The 20234-nt window shown below is 45.7% G+C and overlaps 1 protein-coding gene across 2 annotated transcripts in view; it reads left to right on the top strand.

Annotated features, from left to right (window-relative positions):
• BACE2 (beta-site APP-cleaving enzyme 2) overlaps positions 1–17388 on the top strand; it is a 48179-nt gene extending 30791 nt beyond the window's left edge. The window contains exons 5-9 of one of the 2 annotated variants that reach the window (XM_018552686.1): positions 1694–1828; positions 4019–4120; positions 11037–11189; positions 14592–14760; positions 16803–17388. In XM_018552686.1, the coding sequence (XP_018408188.1) occupies positions 1694–1828; positions 4019–4120; positions 11037–11189; positions 14592–14760; positions 16803–17047 (804 nt within the window). In that variant the 3' untranslated portion in view covers positions 17048–17388. The remainder of the gene's footprint in view (positions 1–1693; positions 1829–4018; positions 4121–11036; positions 11190–14591; positions 14761–16802) is intronic. The other variant, XM_018552688.1, reaches the window with a different exon arrangement.
• The last annotated feature ends 2846 nt before the right edge of the window (positions 17389–20234 follow it).

Genomic DNA, 20234 nt, shown 5'->3' with positions numbered 1-20234 from the left:
TGAAAGCCGCTCTGGCTGCAGTACTCCCCTTTAGGGTTCATTTACACCATATAGATTGACCTACGTTGATTCTGCAAGGATCACTGTAGCCTCAATGCTAGGACATAGAGTACAGTTGTTTTTTATGTAAACTGTTCACATCACTGCATTGAGGAGGGGGTGCGGTGCTGCATTAAGGAGTGGTGGGGCGCTGTCGAGGAGGGTTGGGGTGCTGCATGGAGGCGGGGGTTTGGTGCTGCATCGAGGAGAGCTTTGCGGTGGTGAATCGGGGAGGGGGTGCGGTGGTGCATCGAGGAGGGGGTGCGGGGGGGCATCGAGGAGGGGGTGCGGGGGGGCATCGAGGAGGGGGTGCGGGGGGGCATCGAGGAGGGGGTGCGGGGGGGCATCGAGGAGGGGGTGCGGGGGGGCATCGAGGAGGGGGTGCGGGGGGGCATCGAGGAGGGGGTGCGGGGGGGCATCGAGGAGGGGGTGCGGGGGGGCATCGAGGAGGGGGTGCGGTGATGAATCAAGGTGGAGTGCGGTGGTGCATCGAGGAGGGGGTGCGGTAGTGCATCGAGGAGGGGGTGCGGTGTGTAAAAATGCAGACATGCTGCAGACTTCAGCTCATCTCCCCACACTGCAGAGCTGCAATGTACAGAGATTCATTAAATTGTGACATTTGTAAAGTTTGTGGGGGAAAAAGGTAAGCAGTGCTCTTCATTGTAACAATGCGAGGCACCACCCCTTGCTACCGCTAAAGACATCGACCTGCACGCCAAAAACAGCCCTTTGTAGCATGAAGGATGGTGTAAACAAGCCCTAAATCTGAACTGTCCTCTACAGTACTGCTTCTTGGCCACTACATGTCCTCATACTTCCGGGTTTGATGCCGGGCATTACTCAACCTGGCAGACAAAGGTCTCTTCTGTGATTTCGGGGTGTGGTGGCCCTGCCCCCTGAGGAAGCATCACCACCACAAAAATGACCTTTTAAGTAAATGGTACAGGGTTGTTAAAAAAAACCCCTCAATGTCTTGTTTACAAACTGTACACTATAGGGTCCATTTAACATGTTTTCCTGGATAACATTGACACTTTACTGGTTTTAAATGTCTGCACTAGAATATAACTTGATGTCCATTGCCGATAACTGCAAGTCAGATTGTATTTAGAGGGTTTCTACTGTGGGAGCTGGGCCGAAATGATTTACTGTGCCTTGTTCTGAGTGGAGGTGGCCTTCTAGAGTTCAGAGGAGCAGGGCTTTGCTTCCTGTTGACCTGGTGACTTAATAACAGGTAACCTGATGACTGGTTGGGTCATATTTAACAAGCAGCAGCAAACAACAGATCTAGGGAATGAATGAAGGCGAAGCAGGGACGTCCTTGCATTGCAGTTCCTCAGCTACAGTTTCCTCTCCAGCAAGGAGAACAATGAGCAGAACAGTAGTGAAATCACCAAATCTCACTGAGACTATCAGTCAGAGGCAGCCATGGCTTAAATGATGTCACATTGCATATATACAGCTATGAGGCTCAAGACACGCGATTGCCGAGGCACGGGAAGTGCGCTACGATTCAGGAAACATTCAAGGCAAAGGGTGCATTTTTCATGGTACTGTTTTGGCACAATTACCACTTCTAGGTGTTGTCTATAAGATAGCAAATCTTCACTTTTTCAGTTCAGATCCACTTTAATAGGCCTTTTTCCACTTGCAGGTTATGGGTGGTATAGAATCTATGCTGTACAGTGGGGATATCTGGTACACCGCCATCACCGAGGAGTGGTATTATCAAGTGGAAGTTCTCAAGTTTGAAGTCGGAGGGATGAACCTGAACCTGGACTGCACAGAGGTATGAGGTCTTTTAAGAATATGTAAAGTATCTACTGTATGTATTGGTAGAGTATTTTACCATGTCAGCTATCGATTAATGCAGAAAGTTTGAAGTTGCATACCTTACATTGGTTAAATAATGTTAATGATGCAAGCTTTTTGGCCTCCTAACACCCCTTCAATTTTTATACAACCCTGAAAATGGTTCATTTTTGCTCCTCCTGGTAACTCTGTGTAGAAATATGTGTGTTACAGAACCTGAAGGGGCTCCCCAAAAATGTTTCCATCATTTTGTTTGCATATTCATATGCACAACCGAGACTTTATGACCATTGGCGTGGAGTTTGTTTTACGAGACCTGGAGTTTCCAAATGAACCCGCTTGTATTTCCTGTAGTGTTTGGTAAACATTGTGTCCGTACTTTAACCTTATGTCAGATCAGGTTTTTCTGGCTATGCGAGTCTATAGAGGCTCCCGGGGCAGGACCAAGTGAACGTACAATAGAGTAGGTCTTGGTGTCAAGGCTTAGTGGAGAAGTTGGGTTAGTGTTAGGCTCACTTTAGTGTAAATGTTGAGGTTGGGGGAGAGTTAGGTTTTAAAGTGAACCTTTACCCTTTTTCACTACAAATCACATCAGCATGAAGCTCTGCATGCTGATTTAAAATCATCTTCCATTCATTAAACATATTTTTCATTTACTTACAAATGGAGTTCATCCACTTCCTGGTCCACTTTGGCTCAAATGATATACTGCGCCCAAGTGTTGCACCCTGGGAAGGTTACATCAGCAGAGCATTGCTGGAAAATCTCATCTGCTATCTCATGAGATCTCAGGGAAAGGCATTTTCCTCCCCTGAGTTGATGTGCATGGTCACATGTGCCAGAGTTCAAGGAAGTAAAGGGAGAGGAAGTTTCTGCCCTTAGATAACATGTCCACTGTAAGAAGAAGGGGGAGAAAATGAGAAACAAGGTATGCAAAGAATACAAAGCCGGCAATTATCTAGTGTGTGTTTGTACATTGTTATTACTAAACATTTCTAAAGGTGTGTTGTTATTTTAAAGATGAGGATACATTTCCTCTTTAAGGGCTTGTAATGAAGTATTAAAGGGGGTGTTCTAATGTAGGTGTTGTTTTAATATGTCCCAAATTGCTGACCAGCTACACTCTGCACACCAATTCTCAACTACGAGAACCTTGCGTGGAAAGCTACCAGCACCAGACTCCCAGCGCTGATAAAAAGGGGGTGATTTGTAAGTCTTCTGCGTGGGCTATAGCTGGGCCAATGCCCTTTGCATGTCCTTGCCATCACTAGATGGCGATGAGGAGCATAGGACATCCAGATGCTCCTCAGTGCCATCTAGTGGTGGTGATACTTTTCGAATAGCATTTGCCTAGCTATACGCAGGGTGGAAAAGTTACATGCCAGCCACAAAGTATGTTGGCATTACATCTAGTTTTCTATAAGACCAAATAACAAACACTATGCTATAAACGAGTCAGGTGAGGAAACGTACGTTTGGAATCAAGTGCAGCTCACATCGTTGAAAACAAAAAGACTGTGCAGGGGGGTCACACTGCCTGTGATCCACAACCTTGAATTAATCCAATGAATAAAGGGAAAGAGGAGCAAAACCATCTCTAACTTCCCATGGAACAATGCCCTTTGTGTTGGGTAGGTGAGATGGGCACTGCACGTGTGTCCCCCATTGGGGAGATTTCCATTTATGTTCTGTGCTGTAGACACAACATTGAGAGAAGTTCCCTCTTAGACAATTGTCACATGGGCAAAATTCCCTTTGTGAACATTTCCCCTGTTTTTATGTTCTGGGAAAAACTCAAAAGTTTGGATTTTGACAATGGTCTTCAAGACAGAGAGCAGCTCAACCTCCCTAGTAGGGAGACAGAAATTCTAACCTATCTCCAGTCTATCCAAAAATTCTAACCCTTGCAGTTCGGGGGTAGCCCCACTGCAAGGGTTAAGATCAGTTGTGCCTGGGGTTCTTCTATAATTACACATGCTGCCGAGTTCAGTGCACACGAACATCATAGATGTGCAGTACTAGCTTTTCACAATTGAATTTGTGATGTTTGGGATGCATTGAAGATAAATATCAACCCTACTCCTGAACAGGCACAACCCCCATGCACTTGTCTTGTTTCTCTCCTGTGTGACCCAATTATTACTTCTAATCTATTTCTCTCTTCCAGTACAACACTGATAAAGCCATTGTGGACAGCGGCACAACGCTCCTGCGTCTCCCAGACAAGGTCTTCAACGCCATGGTGGAAGCCATCATTCAGACATCTTTGGTAAGATTCTCCTGTGCAAAAGGAAACTACCAACCCTGATATGGAGGTCCAGAGAAGCCCTTAAGGTCCTGCACACATTTGTGTGGTATATGGAGGTCCAGAGAAAGTCCTAAAGGTCCTGTGAACACTTGTGTGGTATGTGGAGGTCCACAGAAGCCCTAAAGGTGCTGTACACACTTGTGTGGTATGTGGAGGTCCAGAGATGCCCTAAAGCTCCTGTCACACTTGTTTGGTATCTGGAGGTTCAGAGAAGCCCTAAAGATCCTGTAGACACTTGTGTGGTATCTGGAGATCCAGAGAAAGCCATAAAGGTCCTGTACACACTTATATGGTATATGGAGATCCAGAGAAGCCGTAAAGGCCATGTACACTCTTGTGTGGTATGTGGAGGTCCAGAGAAACCCTAAAGATCCTGTAGACACTTGTGTGGTATGTGGAGGTCCAGAGAAGCCCTAAAGGCCCTGCACACACTTGTATGGTATATGGAGGGCCGGAGAAAGCTCTGGAGGTCCAGAGAAAGCCCTAAAGGTCCTGTACACACTTGTGTGGTATCTGGAGGTCCAGAGATAGCTCTAAAGGTCCTGTACACAGAGTTTGGCACAAGAGATTGAAGGAATGTTCAAGAAACCTTTCCCATAGGTCTAGTACTACTGTGCAGTCCTACACGGCAAACGAAAACCTGACCTGTTCAAAACCAAATCTGACATACAGGTAACATAAACCTTGCTGGCCTTGCTGATGGAGGAAGTGGCATTTTAGCGCTCATGTTTTACCAAACGTATTTCTTTTTTTATAGGTAATATTTTTTATCTTTAAAGGCGAGCAGCATTCCTTAAAGTGTATCTAAACCCAAGAGCAAAAATCTAATACATTGCAGCTTACCGGTCCTTAGATGTGGTCAGATGTCAAAGCTGCCACTAGATGGTGTTGAGGTGCATAGGACATTCCTATGCTCCTTAGTGCCATCTAGTGGTGATAGTGCCATGTATTCCAAAGAATAAAGAGACAGAGGAGCAAAACATGCCCAACTTTACAAGGAACAATGCCCTTTTCCCTTTTATTTTTAGCTGGTGATCCTGCCAGTAACACACTTCCTGTCCACGCGTGACACCACTCAGTATACCCTATCTATGTAGGAGCAGTGCTAGGCAAGCCTGCGCTCCTGATTTGAACTACAAAAAATCCCCCACAATTTCTATCGGGGACGACGACGACTGATAACACTTTCAGATATCAGTTCAGCACACAGGCAATGACAAGGACACGGCATTTCTGGCAGAATCAACACATATTTCTGTACTCTCAGAAAATTAGCACAACCTAAAAAAAGAATCCTAATGCAGCCACCACATCTAATGGCTGCTGAGCTGCAATTTATAAGATTTTTTTTTTCTTTATATAATTTAACCACCTCCCATCTGCCGAGCGTAGCAAAATGGCCAGACGGGAGCCTTGTGGATGCGGGGGGGCATCTAAAAACGTCCTATGTGCCTGCGTCTGCTCGTGGGTACTGCCTGTCAACATTGAAACAGCCAGCGATGGTTATTTACATACAAGCGGTCCGGCGTCTGTAGAGACCGCTGATTGCTTGTATATGGTACCTTTGTGTGCCCTCCGCCATTGCCACAATCCTGGGCTCGCTGTGCTCTGTGCGGGCCCGGGACCGGCATTTTGTGGCTTTGGGCAAGGAGAATAGAGGGAGATCGATACACGATCTCTCTCCGCCCTCCTCCCCATTCTGTGAATGCAGGAAGTGATGTTTATTACATCACTTCCTCATTCACCTGTCATTCTCCAGCTACAGAAGCCGGAAAGTAGCTGGTGAAGCAGATCTCTGCTTCAACAGCTTCTTTGGGGGTCCCCAGATGACATTAGCTTCTTAGTCCCCTATGTGATTTTATAATAAAGTTAAGTGTTAAAAAAAAATGTAAATCACAAAAAAAAAAAACACTGTTTAAGTTCCCCACATACATGCGCAAACATGCGTCAGGTGCGCCTACATGCAAAAACGACAATTTTGCCTATTACGCCACACATGTTACACCATATTTCTCAATGATACTTGCAAATGCTGTTTGCAGGAATCATTTACAAAGGAGCCGCTGGATACAAGCACAAACGCGCGTCGGGTGCGCCTATGTGCAGAAACGACTATTGCACCACACATGTTACATATTACCGCGAACGTCAGAGTGCGAGAAATAATTTTCGGGCCGTCCATCACTGTTAACAGTAAACGGATATGAGCAGTAAAAGCTTTTAAAGCGTCGCCTACGGCCAATTTTGGGTGTGGTAGTTTTTTGCGATTTCTGCAGGCGTGCACGATTTTAAAGCTTGATGTTTTGGGTATCTATTTCACCGACGTGACCCCGTCTTTTATATTTTACCAAAAAATTGGGGAATAATAAATGTTTCATAACATAATGAAGGAAAAAAATATTTTTTTACATTTTCGATACTTTTTTTGTTATATAAAAAAAAGTGGTGATTAAATACCACCAAAAGAAAGCTCTGTGTGTCGCTAAAAAACTGTATAAAATTAATTTCAGTACAGCGTTGCATGACGGAATAAACGTCAGTCAAAGTACCGCAGCGCTGGATACTGAAAAATGGCCTGGCCAGGAAGGAGGTGTAACACCCCGGTCAGCAAGTGGTTAAAAATAGATTTTCTGGTGACTTTGTCTTATAACGTTTGCCTGGAAGGGTTTTCAACTCCTATGCGTAAAACAAATTAACAAGATAAAGATTTCACATCCTACAGTAATTTTTTTTTTTTTTTTTTCATTTTAACCTTCCCTCGCTGTAGCTGAGCTCCGACCGGTGCTTGCCCTTTTTCTGCATGTTGGTGGGCATGCAGCTCAAATAAAACAATGTCTCTTCTCTGTTCTTCCTGTGAGGTTAAGCAGTAAAAACCTTTTACTGAGCATGAGTTTAAATCTTCTACATCCGCCGAAAAACAGGATCGCTGGTCAGGAGTAACTTTTTTTTTTAAAAGCTGAACTCCAGGCCGATGTAAACACCATTTAAAGCAGTTTTGGACTAATTACAAACCATCCGTTGTAGATACCTGACTATCCCCCGGTGTCAGCTAATGTACAGCAGCACTCAGATCTGAGCCAACCAGACAATTATTTATTTGTACAGCAGCACTCGGACATGGAGGGGGAACACTCTGAGACAATGGTACAGCAGAACTCCTACTGGGAGGGGGTACGCTCTGTGCCAGTCAGATCCCTTTTGCTTTGATCAGCAACATGCAGACTTGGAAGAGGGGCACACTCTGAGCCAAGGGGAACACTATTGCTTTGTACAGAAGCACTCAGACATGGAGGGGGGTACACTCTGAGCCAATGGGAACACTATTGCTTCACATGGAGGGGGGTACACTCTGAGCCAATGGGAACACTATTGCTTCACATGGAGGGGGGTACACTCTGAGCCAATGGGAACACTATTGCTTCACATGGAGGGGGGTACACTCTGAGCCAATGGGAACACTATTGCTTCACATGGAGGGGGGTACACTCTGAGCCAATGGGAACACTATTGCTTCACATGGAGGGGGGTACACTCTGAGCCAATGGGAACACTATTGCTTCACATGGAGGGGGGTACACTCTGAGCCAATGGGAACACTATTGCTTCACATGGAGGGGGGTACACTCTGAGCCAATGGGAACACTATTGCTTCACATGGAGGGGGGTACACTCTGAGCCAATGGGAACACTATTGCTTCACATGGAGGGGGGTACACTCTGAGCCAATGGGAACACTATTGCTTCACATGGAGGGGGGTACACTCTGAGCCAATGGGAACACTATTGCTTCACATGGAGGGGGGTACACTCTGAGCCAATGGGAACACTATTGCTTCACATGGAGGGGGGTACACTCTGAGCCAATGGGAACACTATTGCTTCACATGGAGGGGGGTACACTCTGAGCCAATGGGAACACTATTGCTTCACATGGAGGGGGGTACACTCTGAGCCAATGGGAACACTATTGCTTCACATGGAGGGGGGTACACTCTGAGCCAATGGGAACACTATTGCTTCACATGGAGGGGGGTACACTCTGAGCCAATGGGAACACTATTGCTTCACATGGAGGCGGGTACACTCTGAGCCAATGGGAACACTATTGCTTCACATGGAGGCGGGTACACTCTGCGCCAATGGGAACACTATTGCTTCACATGGAGGGGGGTACACTCTGAGCCAATGGGAACACTATTGCTTCACATGGAGGCGGGTACACTCTGAGCCAATGGGAACACTATTGCTTCGTACAGCAACATTCAGACATGGAGGCGGGGTACACTCTGCGCCAATGGGAACACTATTGCTTCACATGGAGGCGGGTACACTCTGAGCCAATGGGAACACTATTGCTTCGTACAGCAACATTCAGACATGGAGGCGGGGTACACTCTGCGCCAATGGGAACACTATTGCTTCACATGGAGGCGGGTACACTCTGAGCCAATGGGAACACTATTGCTTCGTACAGCAACATTCAGACATGGAGGCGGGGTACACTCTGCGCCAATGGGAACACTATTGCCTTGTACAGCAGCACTCGGACATGGAGGCGGGGTACACTCTGAGCTAATGGGAAGACTATTGCTTCGTACAGCAACATTCAGACATGGAGGGGGTACACTCTGAGCCAATGGGAACACTATTGCCTTGTACAGCAGCATTCAGACTTGGAATAGGGTACACTCTAAGCTAATCAGATCACTATAGCTTTGACCAGCAACACTCAGACTGGGAGAGGGGGTACACTCTGAGCCAATGGGAGCACTATTGCTTTGTACAGCAGCACTCGGACATGGAGGGTGTACACTCTGAGCCAATGGGAACACTTTTTTGCTTTGTACAGCAGCTCTCAGACATGGAGGGGATACACTCTGAGCCAATCAGATCACTACAGCTTTGATCAGCATTGATTGAAAATGGTTTCTGGCAATAAATTACCTCGGTGAGCTGTTTTCCCTTCATTGTTCATACACAGGGTCTGGGGGGCAGGTTGGTACACATGCATGGAAAGAAAAGTGAGGTTCCCTACCTTGCTATTCTGTCTGGCATGGATATCTGGATCACAAAGCGGGTTGAACACAATTACAAACACTTCATCTGGTGAAACAATTCATTGATGTATGTCAGCGGTGTGTTGGAGTTCAGCTTCTATAATAACGGTATTTATTTGGTGCTTCCCTGCACAGTACTGAATACGATGAGCTTTAGAAGTGATCTAGCTGCAGGATGAAGGTCTAGATAACCAGTGCTTTTAATAATCGGCTAACTAATCGATTTTGAAAATAATCGTTAGCTGCAGCTCTACTGCGGATAACAACAACAAATGGTTCTCTGGTGTGTGGAATTCATCAGTTTGCTCGACAACCTTTTGTGTTCGGTTGGTTTTTGTTCTGAAGCTGAAGTTTAGCCTGATTTTATATTTTGCCTTTCCTGGTTCCTCCCTTCCCTCTCGTCAACACTGGGCCCATGGGGAGCCAATCGTGTGTTAGCGAAATCCTTTTTCAGGTTCTGCGTATTTACAAACGACTATAAAGTGAATGATCTCGGCTCTGTTAGTAAATGAAGCCCGCCGTGTAAAAAGTGCCGTGTCCCCGCTTTGCACACTTGTCAGTGGCGCCCCTTGGATGCCTCGCACAGGAACATGACGCATAGTACATTCCTATCATGGTGCATGAGGTGGAGTTCCGCGTTCAGTTCCAGGGAGGAGGAAAGGTTTGTGCAGTCGCTCCGGATCCGTGATTGTGTGTTTTCCGCTGACGTGTTTTGTTTGCTGAAAAAAGGGCAAATTCTGATGAAATTGTGCAACCGCTTACTAGAGCTACAGATACAGGGAGGCGACTGGCCCGGGGATATTCTACAGAAATAACTTTCCTTTTCAGAGCGTCGAGGAAGTCCAATTTCCACAATATTTCATGTGTGTAGATAATAAAGAAGGGGAAACCAAACTCCAATCCTCCAGCTGTGCTAAAAACCACAAATCCCATCATGCCTCTGCAGGATCTTTTATAGCAAAAGCAAGGATCTCTGTAGAGGCAACTCTGCCCTAACTGAGGCAACTCTGCCCTAACTGAGGCAACTCTGCCCTAACTGAGGCAACTCTGCCCTAACTGAGGCAACTCTGCCCTAACTGAGGCAACTCTGCCCTAACAGAGGCAACTCTGCCCTAACAGAGGCAACTCTGCCCTAACAGAGGCAACTCTGCCCTAACAGAGGCAACTCTGCCCTAACAGAGGCAACTCTGCCCTAACAGAGGCAACTCTGCCCTAACAGAGGCAACTCTGCCCTAACAGAGGCAACTCTGCCCTAACAGAGGCAACTCTGCCCTAACAGAGGCAACTCTGCCCTAACAGAGGCAACTCTGCCCTAACAGAGGCAACTCTGCCCTAACAGAGGCAACTCTGCCCTAACAGAGGCAACTCTGCCCTAACAGAGGCAACTCTGCCCTAACAGAGGCAACTCTGCCCTAACAGAGGCAACTCTGCCCTAACAGAGGCAACTCTGCCCTAACAGAGGCAACTCTGCCCTAACAGAGGCAACTCCGCCCTAACAGAGGGATCGCTGCCCCATTAGAGGGGGCAGCCTACTGTCATTCATGATCTGTTCAACTCAGAAGGACATGGTCCAGATATGTACATGCTATTATACATGTCCCGTACTTGTATTATATAACTGATATTTGGAGTGACTAAATTGATTTTACACAAGTTTTTTAAGTGAATTAATAAAACACGTTTTTTATGAAAAACATGAATGTGTTGTGGCACCTAAAAAGCCCCATTTTTTTCTCATTCATACGGTTAGTTTGCCTTTTATTGTCTGTCATTCATTCACTGTCATTTTCCCAGACTTAACTGGAATCTCTGTCATGCAGATTCAGAACTTCAATACGGAATTCTGGACAGGTATGCAGCTGGCATGTTGGGAGAAAACAGAGGAGCCATGGGCCTACTTCCCGGATCTCTCCATCTACTTGCGTGACAACGACAATGCGAGTCTCTCCTTCCGACTCACCATGAAGCCTCAGGTTGTCTTTGCGTTCATTGCTTCTGTGACCTCAGTGTTTTACCCATTAATGTCCTTCCAGACAGGAGGTGGCCATTAGTGTTGTATCTCAGAAGTATAGACACACTGTTAACAGGTAGCCATCTTTATTTAATCAGCCATAACATTATGACCGCCTGGCTAATATTGAGTAGGTCCCCCTTTGGCTGCCAAAATCCTGACCCATCTGAGCATGGACTCCACTGGACCCCTGAAGGTATGCTGTGGTATCTGGCACCAAGCCATCAGTAACAGATCCTTTAAGTCCTGTAAGTTGCGAGGTGGGGACTCCTTCTTTTCCCGCATGCATCAGTGAGCCTTGGCTACCCATGAACCTGTCACAGCTTCACCGTTTTTTTTCCTTGGACCACTTTTGGGAAATCCTGACCACTGCGGAGCGGGAACATCCTACAAGAGCTGCCGTTTTGGAGTTGCTCTGACCCAGTCTTCTCAGAAGTCGCTCAAATCCTTACGCTTGCCCATGTTTTTTTGCTTCCAACACATCAACTTCAGGGACAAAATGTTCACTTGCGGTGCGGCCTAATAAACCCATCCCCCCACTTTCAGGTACCATTGTAATATATCCCCCCACTTCCAGGTAGCATTGTAATATATCCCCCCACTTCCAGGTGCTGTTGTAACCAGATAATCAATGTTATTCACTTCACCTCTCAGTGGTCATAATGTTATGTCTGATCGGTGTATATAGGCCTTATTTCTGGAAAGGGGAACCCCATGTTGGCTTTGGGTGGCAGCCTGACCCTTATTTTTATTGATGGCTATCTATGAAGGACCTTGGTAAATGGGAGCAAACAGTTCCTTCAAAGTACTGAGCTGTACGCCTCCTTACAGAAGAGCACTTAGTGAAGGTGAACAGTGTTTCTCTCAATATAGGTTTCACTTAAAGTAAACCTGTCACTATGCCCATTAAGACACTCCTCGTTCACAGATACCCTTGCCACCCTTCACCGCCGATCAGTTTGCCTGCCAAAGCTCTTAGAAACAGCTAGCACTTCATGTATGTAGGAGCATGTAACCTTCTCTCCAACATAGAGCTTACACATCGCTTTTTACTGAGAGCTCCAACAGGCCAACATGGTGTCAGAAGAGCGGGGAAGGCAGGGGGGTTGGAGATTTTGGGAAATAACCTATTTGGCCTAAATAAGCAAAGTGACTGGTTCACTTTAAAGCAGACAGGTTTTGAGAGCCTAAACTCATTTCATCTCATCTACCACAGAGTGCTTTTGCTAAATCTGATATGGAAAGCAGCCAAATGCTCACCTACCAGCAGCTCCAAGCTTTTGTAATCCATTGTTGTACAGCCATAGTGGTGGGTCCAACCTGTGATTCTAATTAATATAAGTGTCTTGCTGCACTCCTTACCGGTATAGGATGTTCCTTGAGATCCTGGTGGGTGCTCGCACTGACCACGGATGGCGCCGTGAAGATATACAAGCTTGCAAAAGGAGGTCACCAGCACACCATTTAAGTGAAATCAACAAAAGTCCATTTATTAATGGGGTCCTGTCATCAGGCTGATGAAGGGGACGCTGTGCGGACCCAAAAAACGCTTGTACTGGAATGACAGTACTCCATTAATAAAGGGACTTTTGTTGCTTTCACTTAAATGGTGTGCTGGTGACCTCCTTTTGCCAACCTGTGATTCTGTCTCTACACCACTTCTATCTCTGACCTTCTGTCTTTCCACCCTAACTGAATGAATCCTGGAGCTTGCTGGTAGTTGCTTCATATGTTGGGTTATAAGGCAGCACATTTTGGAGAATTGATTTAGGTCTGCGTTAGGGTTACCACCTTTTCTTCAAGCGAAGCCCGAGCACTCTAGCGACATATTTTTTTGGGAGAATGAGTCGTGGCTTATTCATATGTAATGGGCACCACCCATTAATATGTAAATAACACAGTTGAGACTATTTTCAGTGAAGGGCCAGTAGCCCCTATCTTAGTTTTGGTTGCCCCTGTCTGCCTGACATCTTGTGTCCGGGTTCCTGGTGCCATGAAACCCGGACACCGCATTCAAAACCCGAACGGTCCGGGTGAATCCTGGATAGGTGGCAACCCTAGTCTGCGTAGACTTTAGGTCAACTTTTGGACCTAAATGGACCACCAATGGAAAAAGGGCTTTCTGTAGACAACATATTTAACATATAAGTGCATGTAAATTATATTTATGTAGATCTTTGGTCATAGGGAGTTGTAATTTAGACATGACCTAGGGAATACTGTAAGAGGGTAATGTGTGCTCTCTTCTCGTTTATGGTGGCTCCCAGCAGTTGGCAGGCAGACTCTGATAAAATCCAGAACGTTCCACATCCAGCCAGGTTCCAGATGAGCTGAATTTATGTCTACAAAGCACCACTGTTTGCACTCTGCAAAGGGAAAAAAAAACTGTTGCTTCAGTTTGTGATTTGTTGACAGCCTGTAGAAGCAGAAACGGTTTATCTTTCATGTTGCGAAATAGGCTTCGGCCTGTTTAAACCTGCAGACAGTCAAAAACAAATACTTTTATAATCAGCAAAGCACACCTAAAGCTGTATCGGGAACAGATTGTCCTTTTTTAAAGCATATCCAAAGCCACCCTAAAAAGTAATATATTGCAGCTTACCAGTCCTTAGATGTTGTGGCTGCATTCATTATTATATTTTCCTTTTATTTTCACCTGGTGATCCCACCAGTAACACTTCCTGTCCTAGGGTGACAACACTCACCCATTTGTACTGTCTTTATGAAGAAGCAGCGTTGTTACCCAAGGACAGGACAACAGAACGCCTCCTTCTCTCATCCTCTCCATTAAGTGGGTGTTTGTAGTTCACAAAGGGTATCTGGGAAGGTTGATAACATTGTTTCAGATATCAGTTCAGCACAAGGCAAGCTGCAAGGGCACTGGATTTCTGGCAAGACCAGTGGGTATTTTTCTGCATTTGCAATTTCCTTCTTACATCACAAGCTGATGTCTCAGATCATTGGCAAAAAGGGGGCAGGGTGGTGTTATAGCTGATGTATAGCTGCAGGGGGGAAACTGGGAGGGAAGAGCTGCCCCAGAGTTTGGCTTTAAGAATACAGTTGGATAGCTTCTTGTGCATGTAGATATTTGTGTAATATTGTGTGAGGCTCTGATGAAATGAGGTGGGAACTCAGAAACGTGTCAGCCGTTCCAGTATTTGCTGTTTTAACACTGCTCACAGATGAAACAAGTGCAATTTATGTCCTCCCGGTGCTCCGTTTCCGCCGGTCAGTGCAGGTATATGGGTCACTTCTTTATGTTTTGTGAGTCTATATTTGTTTTGTGCACCACGAGGTCAGTGATTTCTGTCTTTTCTGACATATTGTGTAACTGTCTATGTATAAATCTGTATACTCTCTACAGTTGTATATCCAGTCTGTGATGACGTTCCGTGAAGATATGAACTGTTACCGCTTCGGCATCTCGCCCTCTTCCAACGCGCTGGTTATCGGGGCCACTGTCATGGAAGGTTTCTACGTTATTTTTGACAGAGCAGACAAGAAGGTCGGTTTTGCGGTCAGCACCTGTGCCGGTGAGTGAGGCTGAATGAAATGACCCTCGGATACTGAAAAGTGAGGGAAGATCTCCCCCCTGGGTCGCAGACAAGCATGTCCATTCTTGGATCCATTCAGAAGCAGATGGAAGTTCATCTCCTGATGTGATGTTTGGACTGAGGACTCTGATGTGAAATGGGGGCTCCTGATGTGATGGTTGCACTGAGGACTCTGATGTGAAATGGGGGCTCCTGATGTGATGGTTGCACTGAGGACTCTGATGTTAAAGGGGGGCTCCTGGTGTGATGGTTGCACTGAGGACTCTGATGTAAAATGTGGGCTCCTGATGTGATGGTTGGACTGAGGACTCTGATGTGAAAGGCGTGGGATCCTGATGTGATGGTTGGACTGAGGACTCTGATGTGAAAGGGGGCTCCTGATGTGATGGTTGGACTGAGGACTCTGATGTGAAGGGGGATCCTGATGTGATGGTTGCGCTGAGGACTCTGATGTAAAATGTGGGCTCCTGATGTGATGGTTGGACTGAGGACTTTGATGTGAAGGGGGGGCTCCTGATGTGATGGTTGCACTGAGGACTCTGATGTAAAATGTGGGCTCCTGATGTGATGGTTGGACTTTGGACTCTGATGTGAAAGGGGGGCTCCTGATGTGATGGTTGGACTTTGGACTCTGATGTGAAAGGGGGGCTCCTGATGTGATGGTTGCACTGAGGACTCTGATGTGAAAGGAGGCTCCTGATGTGATGGTTGGACTGCGTATTCTGATGTGAAAGGGGGGTTCCTGATGTGATGGTTGGACTGCGTATTGTGATGTGAAAGGGGGGTTCCTGATGTGATGGTTGGACTGAGTATTCTGATGTGAAAGGGGGGCTCCTATTGTGATGGTTGGACTGAGTATTCTGATGTGAAAGGGGGGCTCCTATTGTGATGGTTGGACTGAGTATTCTGATGTGAAAGGGGGGCTCCTATTGTGATGGTTTGACTGAGGACTCTGATATAAAAGGGGGCATCTGGTGTGATGGGGGACTGAGGACTCTGATGTGAAAGGGGAGGGCTCCTAATGTTAAGGGGGAAGCCCTCGTTATATTGTGTTTTTACATGGAGTGCTCCTTTAAAATACATACCAGACCCTTTTCTCAGTTAAGGGCCTGGTATGGATAACCCCATGTAGCCCATCCCCAGATCCTCCAGCCCAGGTCCATACCTCCGTACAGACCTCAGACTGGGGGGTAAACATCAACAGAACCTGTTTAGGAGCAATTAAACAGGCAAACATGTTAAACAAGCTCAAACATCAGGCGGTGCCTGGAACGGCATAAATCACGGTTTAGAACATGCCAGCCAGTGACGTCTTCCGCTTTTAGGAGCTGGGCAGTGACGGCATTCCCCTCACATTTGCTGGACTACTAGTGTGCATTTGGATATGAGAAGGTCTATAATGTTCTCTTTGATGATTCTGATTTCAAAGTGAATCTGTGCTTTGTTCACTCGGGGCAGAGAAACGGATCCACTTTACTGCAGACTGCCATGGAAGTATATACTTAACACCCAACTCAGGGGCGTCCCGAGGCCAGGTGTCACCCAGAGCGAAGACCGGGTGACACCCCGCCGTGACGTCATCGCGCATGTGCGGCCATCTAATTGACGGTGATGGATGCCGGCAGAGAGCGGAGGGGACGTCCACCTGGCAGGATGAGGTATGCCGCCGGGTCCCCTCTTCTCTCCTGACACTGTCGGGCTTCGGTCCATGACCAAGTGCCCTACTTTTTAGAGGGGGTGACAGGAAAATGACTGTCAGTCATTTTGGTGTCACCCCATCCAATGGTGTCACCTGGGTGCGGGCCGCACCCCCCTTTGTGACGCCACTGACCCAACTGAACCTTCAGCTTAATCCGCTAAACACATTCCCTGTGCATCAAAACAAAAAGTGTGCAATATCTTGTGCTTTGTTTTCTTTCTAAAGCAACCACAGCTTGAGAAAAATTGCTTGTGTCCTGCCAGCAGCTTCAGAGAAGGACCCTTATTCTTATCTTGCTTTTTTTTTTTTCTTCTGTTTGCAGAAGTGAACGGCGTACGGGTCTCCGAGATCACGGGTCCATTCAGCACCAAAGATGTGTCCAGTAACTGCATCACCACCAACCCGTTCCGAGAGCCCATCATGTGGATTATATCATACGCTCTCATGACTTTTTGTGGCATTATTTTGCTGGTGCTGGTGGTCTTGCTGCTGATTCCCAACAGGCGGAACGACGGCCCCGAGGTGGTCAACGATGAGTCCTCGCTGGTACGTCATCGTTGGAAATAGCCAAGAGGACTCTTTACATAAAAGAGGAGCTTTGGGCCAGCACGCCAGAATCGGAACTTGGTGTTCTCTCCCAGTTAATTTTTATTTTTTTGGCTGGGAGTGTCGCAATTACAACCAAACCTATCCACTACAAGTGGCGTTTGTAAATTATTACTTTTTACGTTCTGTGCAAATTCCGAAGTATGCCACCAGGGCGCTGTCTTACTACTGTACTGATCGTTTTCTAACTGGATGCACTGTGGATTTTTTCGTGTTTGGGAAAAAAAATAAGCCTTTTCTTGATATTTTTGGAAGATATAGCCATGACCACTTAAGCCACAGTGGTGGTATCTTTGCGACTGGTAAAGAAAGCCTCTACTTAGGAGATGTAGTAAATTTCACAAGGCTTCTAAACCCGTAGAAAGGCATCTCAACACATCTCCAGCGTTTCTGGAAACCCCTACTAAATGTTACTCCAGCCCTACAAAACACACCACCCTCTGGGGTATAACGAGAGAAGGAACATCTCACTCAACAACACAGCACTCAGTATCTGAGCACCCCACAGCCAACACCAACTGCTGTCACATGTAAGGCAAAAGTTAGGGCTTGCTTAAAGTTGGTCTACCTAAAGCATATTTTTTTCGTTTTTGACAAAATTGATCCCCTGTATGTTTTTTTATTGCTGTCTTTGACCCCGTTGGATAGTCTTGCCCTTACTTAGTGTTTTGCTAAACTATGCCACTTACAAAAGAAAAAAGATGGCAATGTGAAAACAATTGAGTAGAGTACCAAATGGCTGGAACCTCTCTCTGCCGTGACCTTTGGGTAGACTTCACTTCTGTCCTAACTACCATTGCCACATAGGACAGGAAGTGAGGATAACTCTTCACACTGGGGAAAATGGGATTAAAAACCAGACCGAGGTCCTATCTATTCCCAATCTCTGTTTCATTTAGACTTCTACCTGATCAGGTGCCAACTTACAGAAAGTCTGTATTTGCATAGGATTTTTGGGAAGGCCGGATCAGTGTTTAGAAGGGGTTTCCAGAAATGTTGGAGCTGTGCTTGGGTACGTTGCTAATTGTTCTTAGTTTACTCCTTTACATTACTTACTCTTTTTGTTTTGTGGATTTTTGATCTCTCTGCACTTGTGTCTTTTTTCTTCTTTTCATTCCAGATTTAGTTCCTCATGACACCTTTAAATGCCTAAAACTTACTTACAGAGAGAATTCCGCTCATTAACTTACAAGCCAAAGCAAGGGCTGTTGGAAGCCTGACCGTTATTTGAAATCTGCTGTGCTCAGACTGATTGGTTTTGGGAGGTGTTGCCATAGATGCTTATCAAGCTAAATAGGCATCTATGGCAGCCCTTGTCCTAACACCTAGCAGTGTTGAATTAGGGTCAGCAGGGTTCAGACATCACACAGCCCTGGGTCTCTTGTGGAACTTAAGGAGCTGAGAGCTATAAATCCTTTAATAGCAATGGCTGTGTGTAAGAGGCAAAGGGTTTAGCTCTTTTCAGAAGAACCTCATTAAAGGTGATCTCCAGACTCTAAATAATTCCATTTATTCCCAGCCAGAATATATCTAAAACCTGGTGGACATCACCCCTTGACAAACCCATTTGACCTCTCCACCAACCAGACAGAAACGTATTAATCATCTTCAGTTTTCAGAATGCCTCTTTTTTTTGTTTTGTGGTTATCGGAACTGAATGGCCATTGAGACAGCCAATCATACGATTTTAGTAATTGTTTTAATTATAGGAATTGTGCAATGTTGTCTGCCAAATAATTATTTAATCTTCATCCATGAAGTCCTCACCCATGTGGACCTCACAGGAAAAGCGATACCAGAATTCTTGTTTGGTCGTCTTTTTTTCAGTGCATAAGTGTCGCCTTTAAATTGAGGACCTAATATGAGATCTCCGAGCTAACAAATACCAGAGTCTCTGAGATAAGTGTTCTTCGTAGGATGGTGTTGGTTACTATATGGCATTGTTTGTCACTGCTTCGTTATAACTGACCATAGGCAGGCTGTAAAAGAAGATCAATGCTTACAAATTATATAAAGTGGCGGCACTGGTAGCTCTTGACGAAAAGGAAGGTTTGACTCTGTGTCAGAGAGCTCCTCTATGGTTCCTCCTGCTCGATGCCACATCAATACAAACCACAACGGTGACGTAGCGGGAGGAACCACAACATACTGTGCAGATTGCAGCAGCCTCAGTATTTCTTAAGGTGTCCATACACCTTGCGATTATCGTTTGCTTTCCGAACTAAATCGGGTTTTCATTTGTATAATCGGCCAGTTGATGGGAAGTGAACGATCAGCATTACTGTACAACTGGCCGAATTTCCTCGATCGGTCAGGCTGGAAAACTTTTTTCGAATCGTATGAAAATTGATGGATTAATGGCGTTTTTGTACGCAAAAAAAGCACAAACTAAAATCTGTTCTGTCGATCGACAAAATTTGCTTAGTTTGTATTGCTAACGAACAATCATCGAAATCCACATTGGTCTGTGCATGATAAGTTATTCGAGCAGAACACAGACCACGGCTCGATGGCGGCACGAAAGAGATCAAATGATAATCGCAAGGTGTATGGGCACCTATAAAGATTCAAAATTTGATCTCTCCACCAACCAGACAGAAATGTATTAATCATCTTCTTGTACAGCCTGCCCATGGTTTGTTCACTTTCACCAAGGTGACAGGGACACTTTACGTCCCTTTTAGCTGAACATTGGCAGTTGAGCAAAAACTGTATAGAATCATGTTTTCAAATTTGCAGCATTAAATGCATATAGGGCCCAATGACCAAATGATGGCCTGAAATTAAAGTGAATTACAAGGCCCTTCTTTCAAATATGATTGCAAGACACCTTATTGGGATCCATGCAAACGGCTAAATGTTGAATCGCATACTGTAAGGTTGTTTATCTTGTAAAAATATTTTATTCTGTTTTGTCCTGTTGAATAAAAAGTCAAACGAGGGAAAAGATGTGTCGCAGCTTCTTGTGATTTGTACTCCTCTGTTATCATTATTACACATCAGATCACAAAGGAAGCTATACCGGTGAAAAAATGGGCCGCATGCCTGCCTGGCTGTGTGGTGGGGCTGTGCAAATGGCAAGACTGGGTGAACCAGAGTCACAAATGTGTAACGAGTGCACATTTTATAGAATATATATATATATATA

This window comes from Nanorana parkeri, unplaced genomic scaffold (genome assembly GCF_000935625.1).
Source record: "Nanorana parkeri isolate BGI_ZX_2015 unplaced genomic scaffold, ASM93562v1 scaffold95, whole genome shotgun sequence".
Lineage (NCBI taxonomy): Eukaryota > Metazoa > Chordata > Amphibia > Anura > Dicroglossidae > Nanorana > Nanorana parkeri.
The sequence above is the reverse complement of the archived record's forward strand: the minus strand, read 5'-3'. Positions and strand labels throughout refer to the sequence as shown.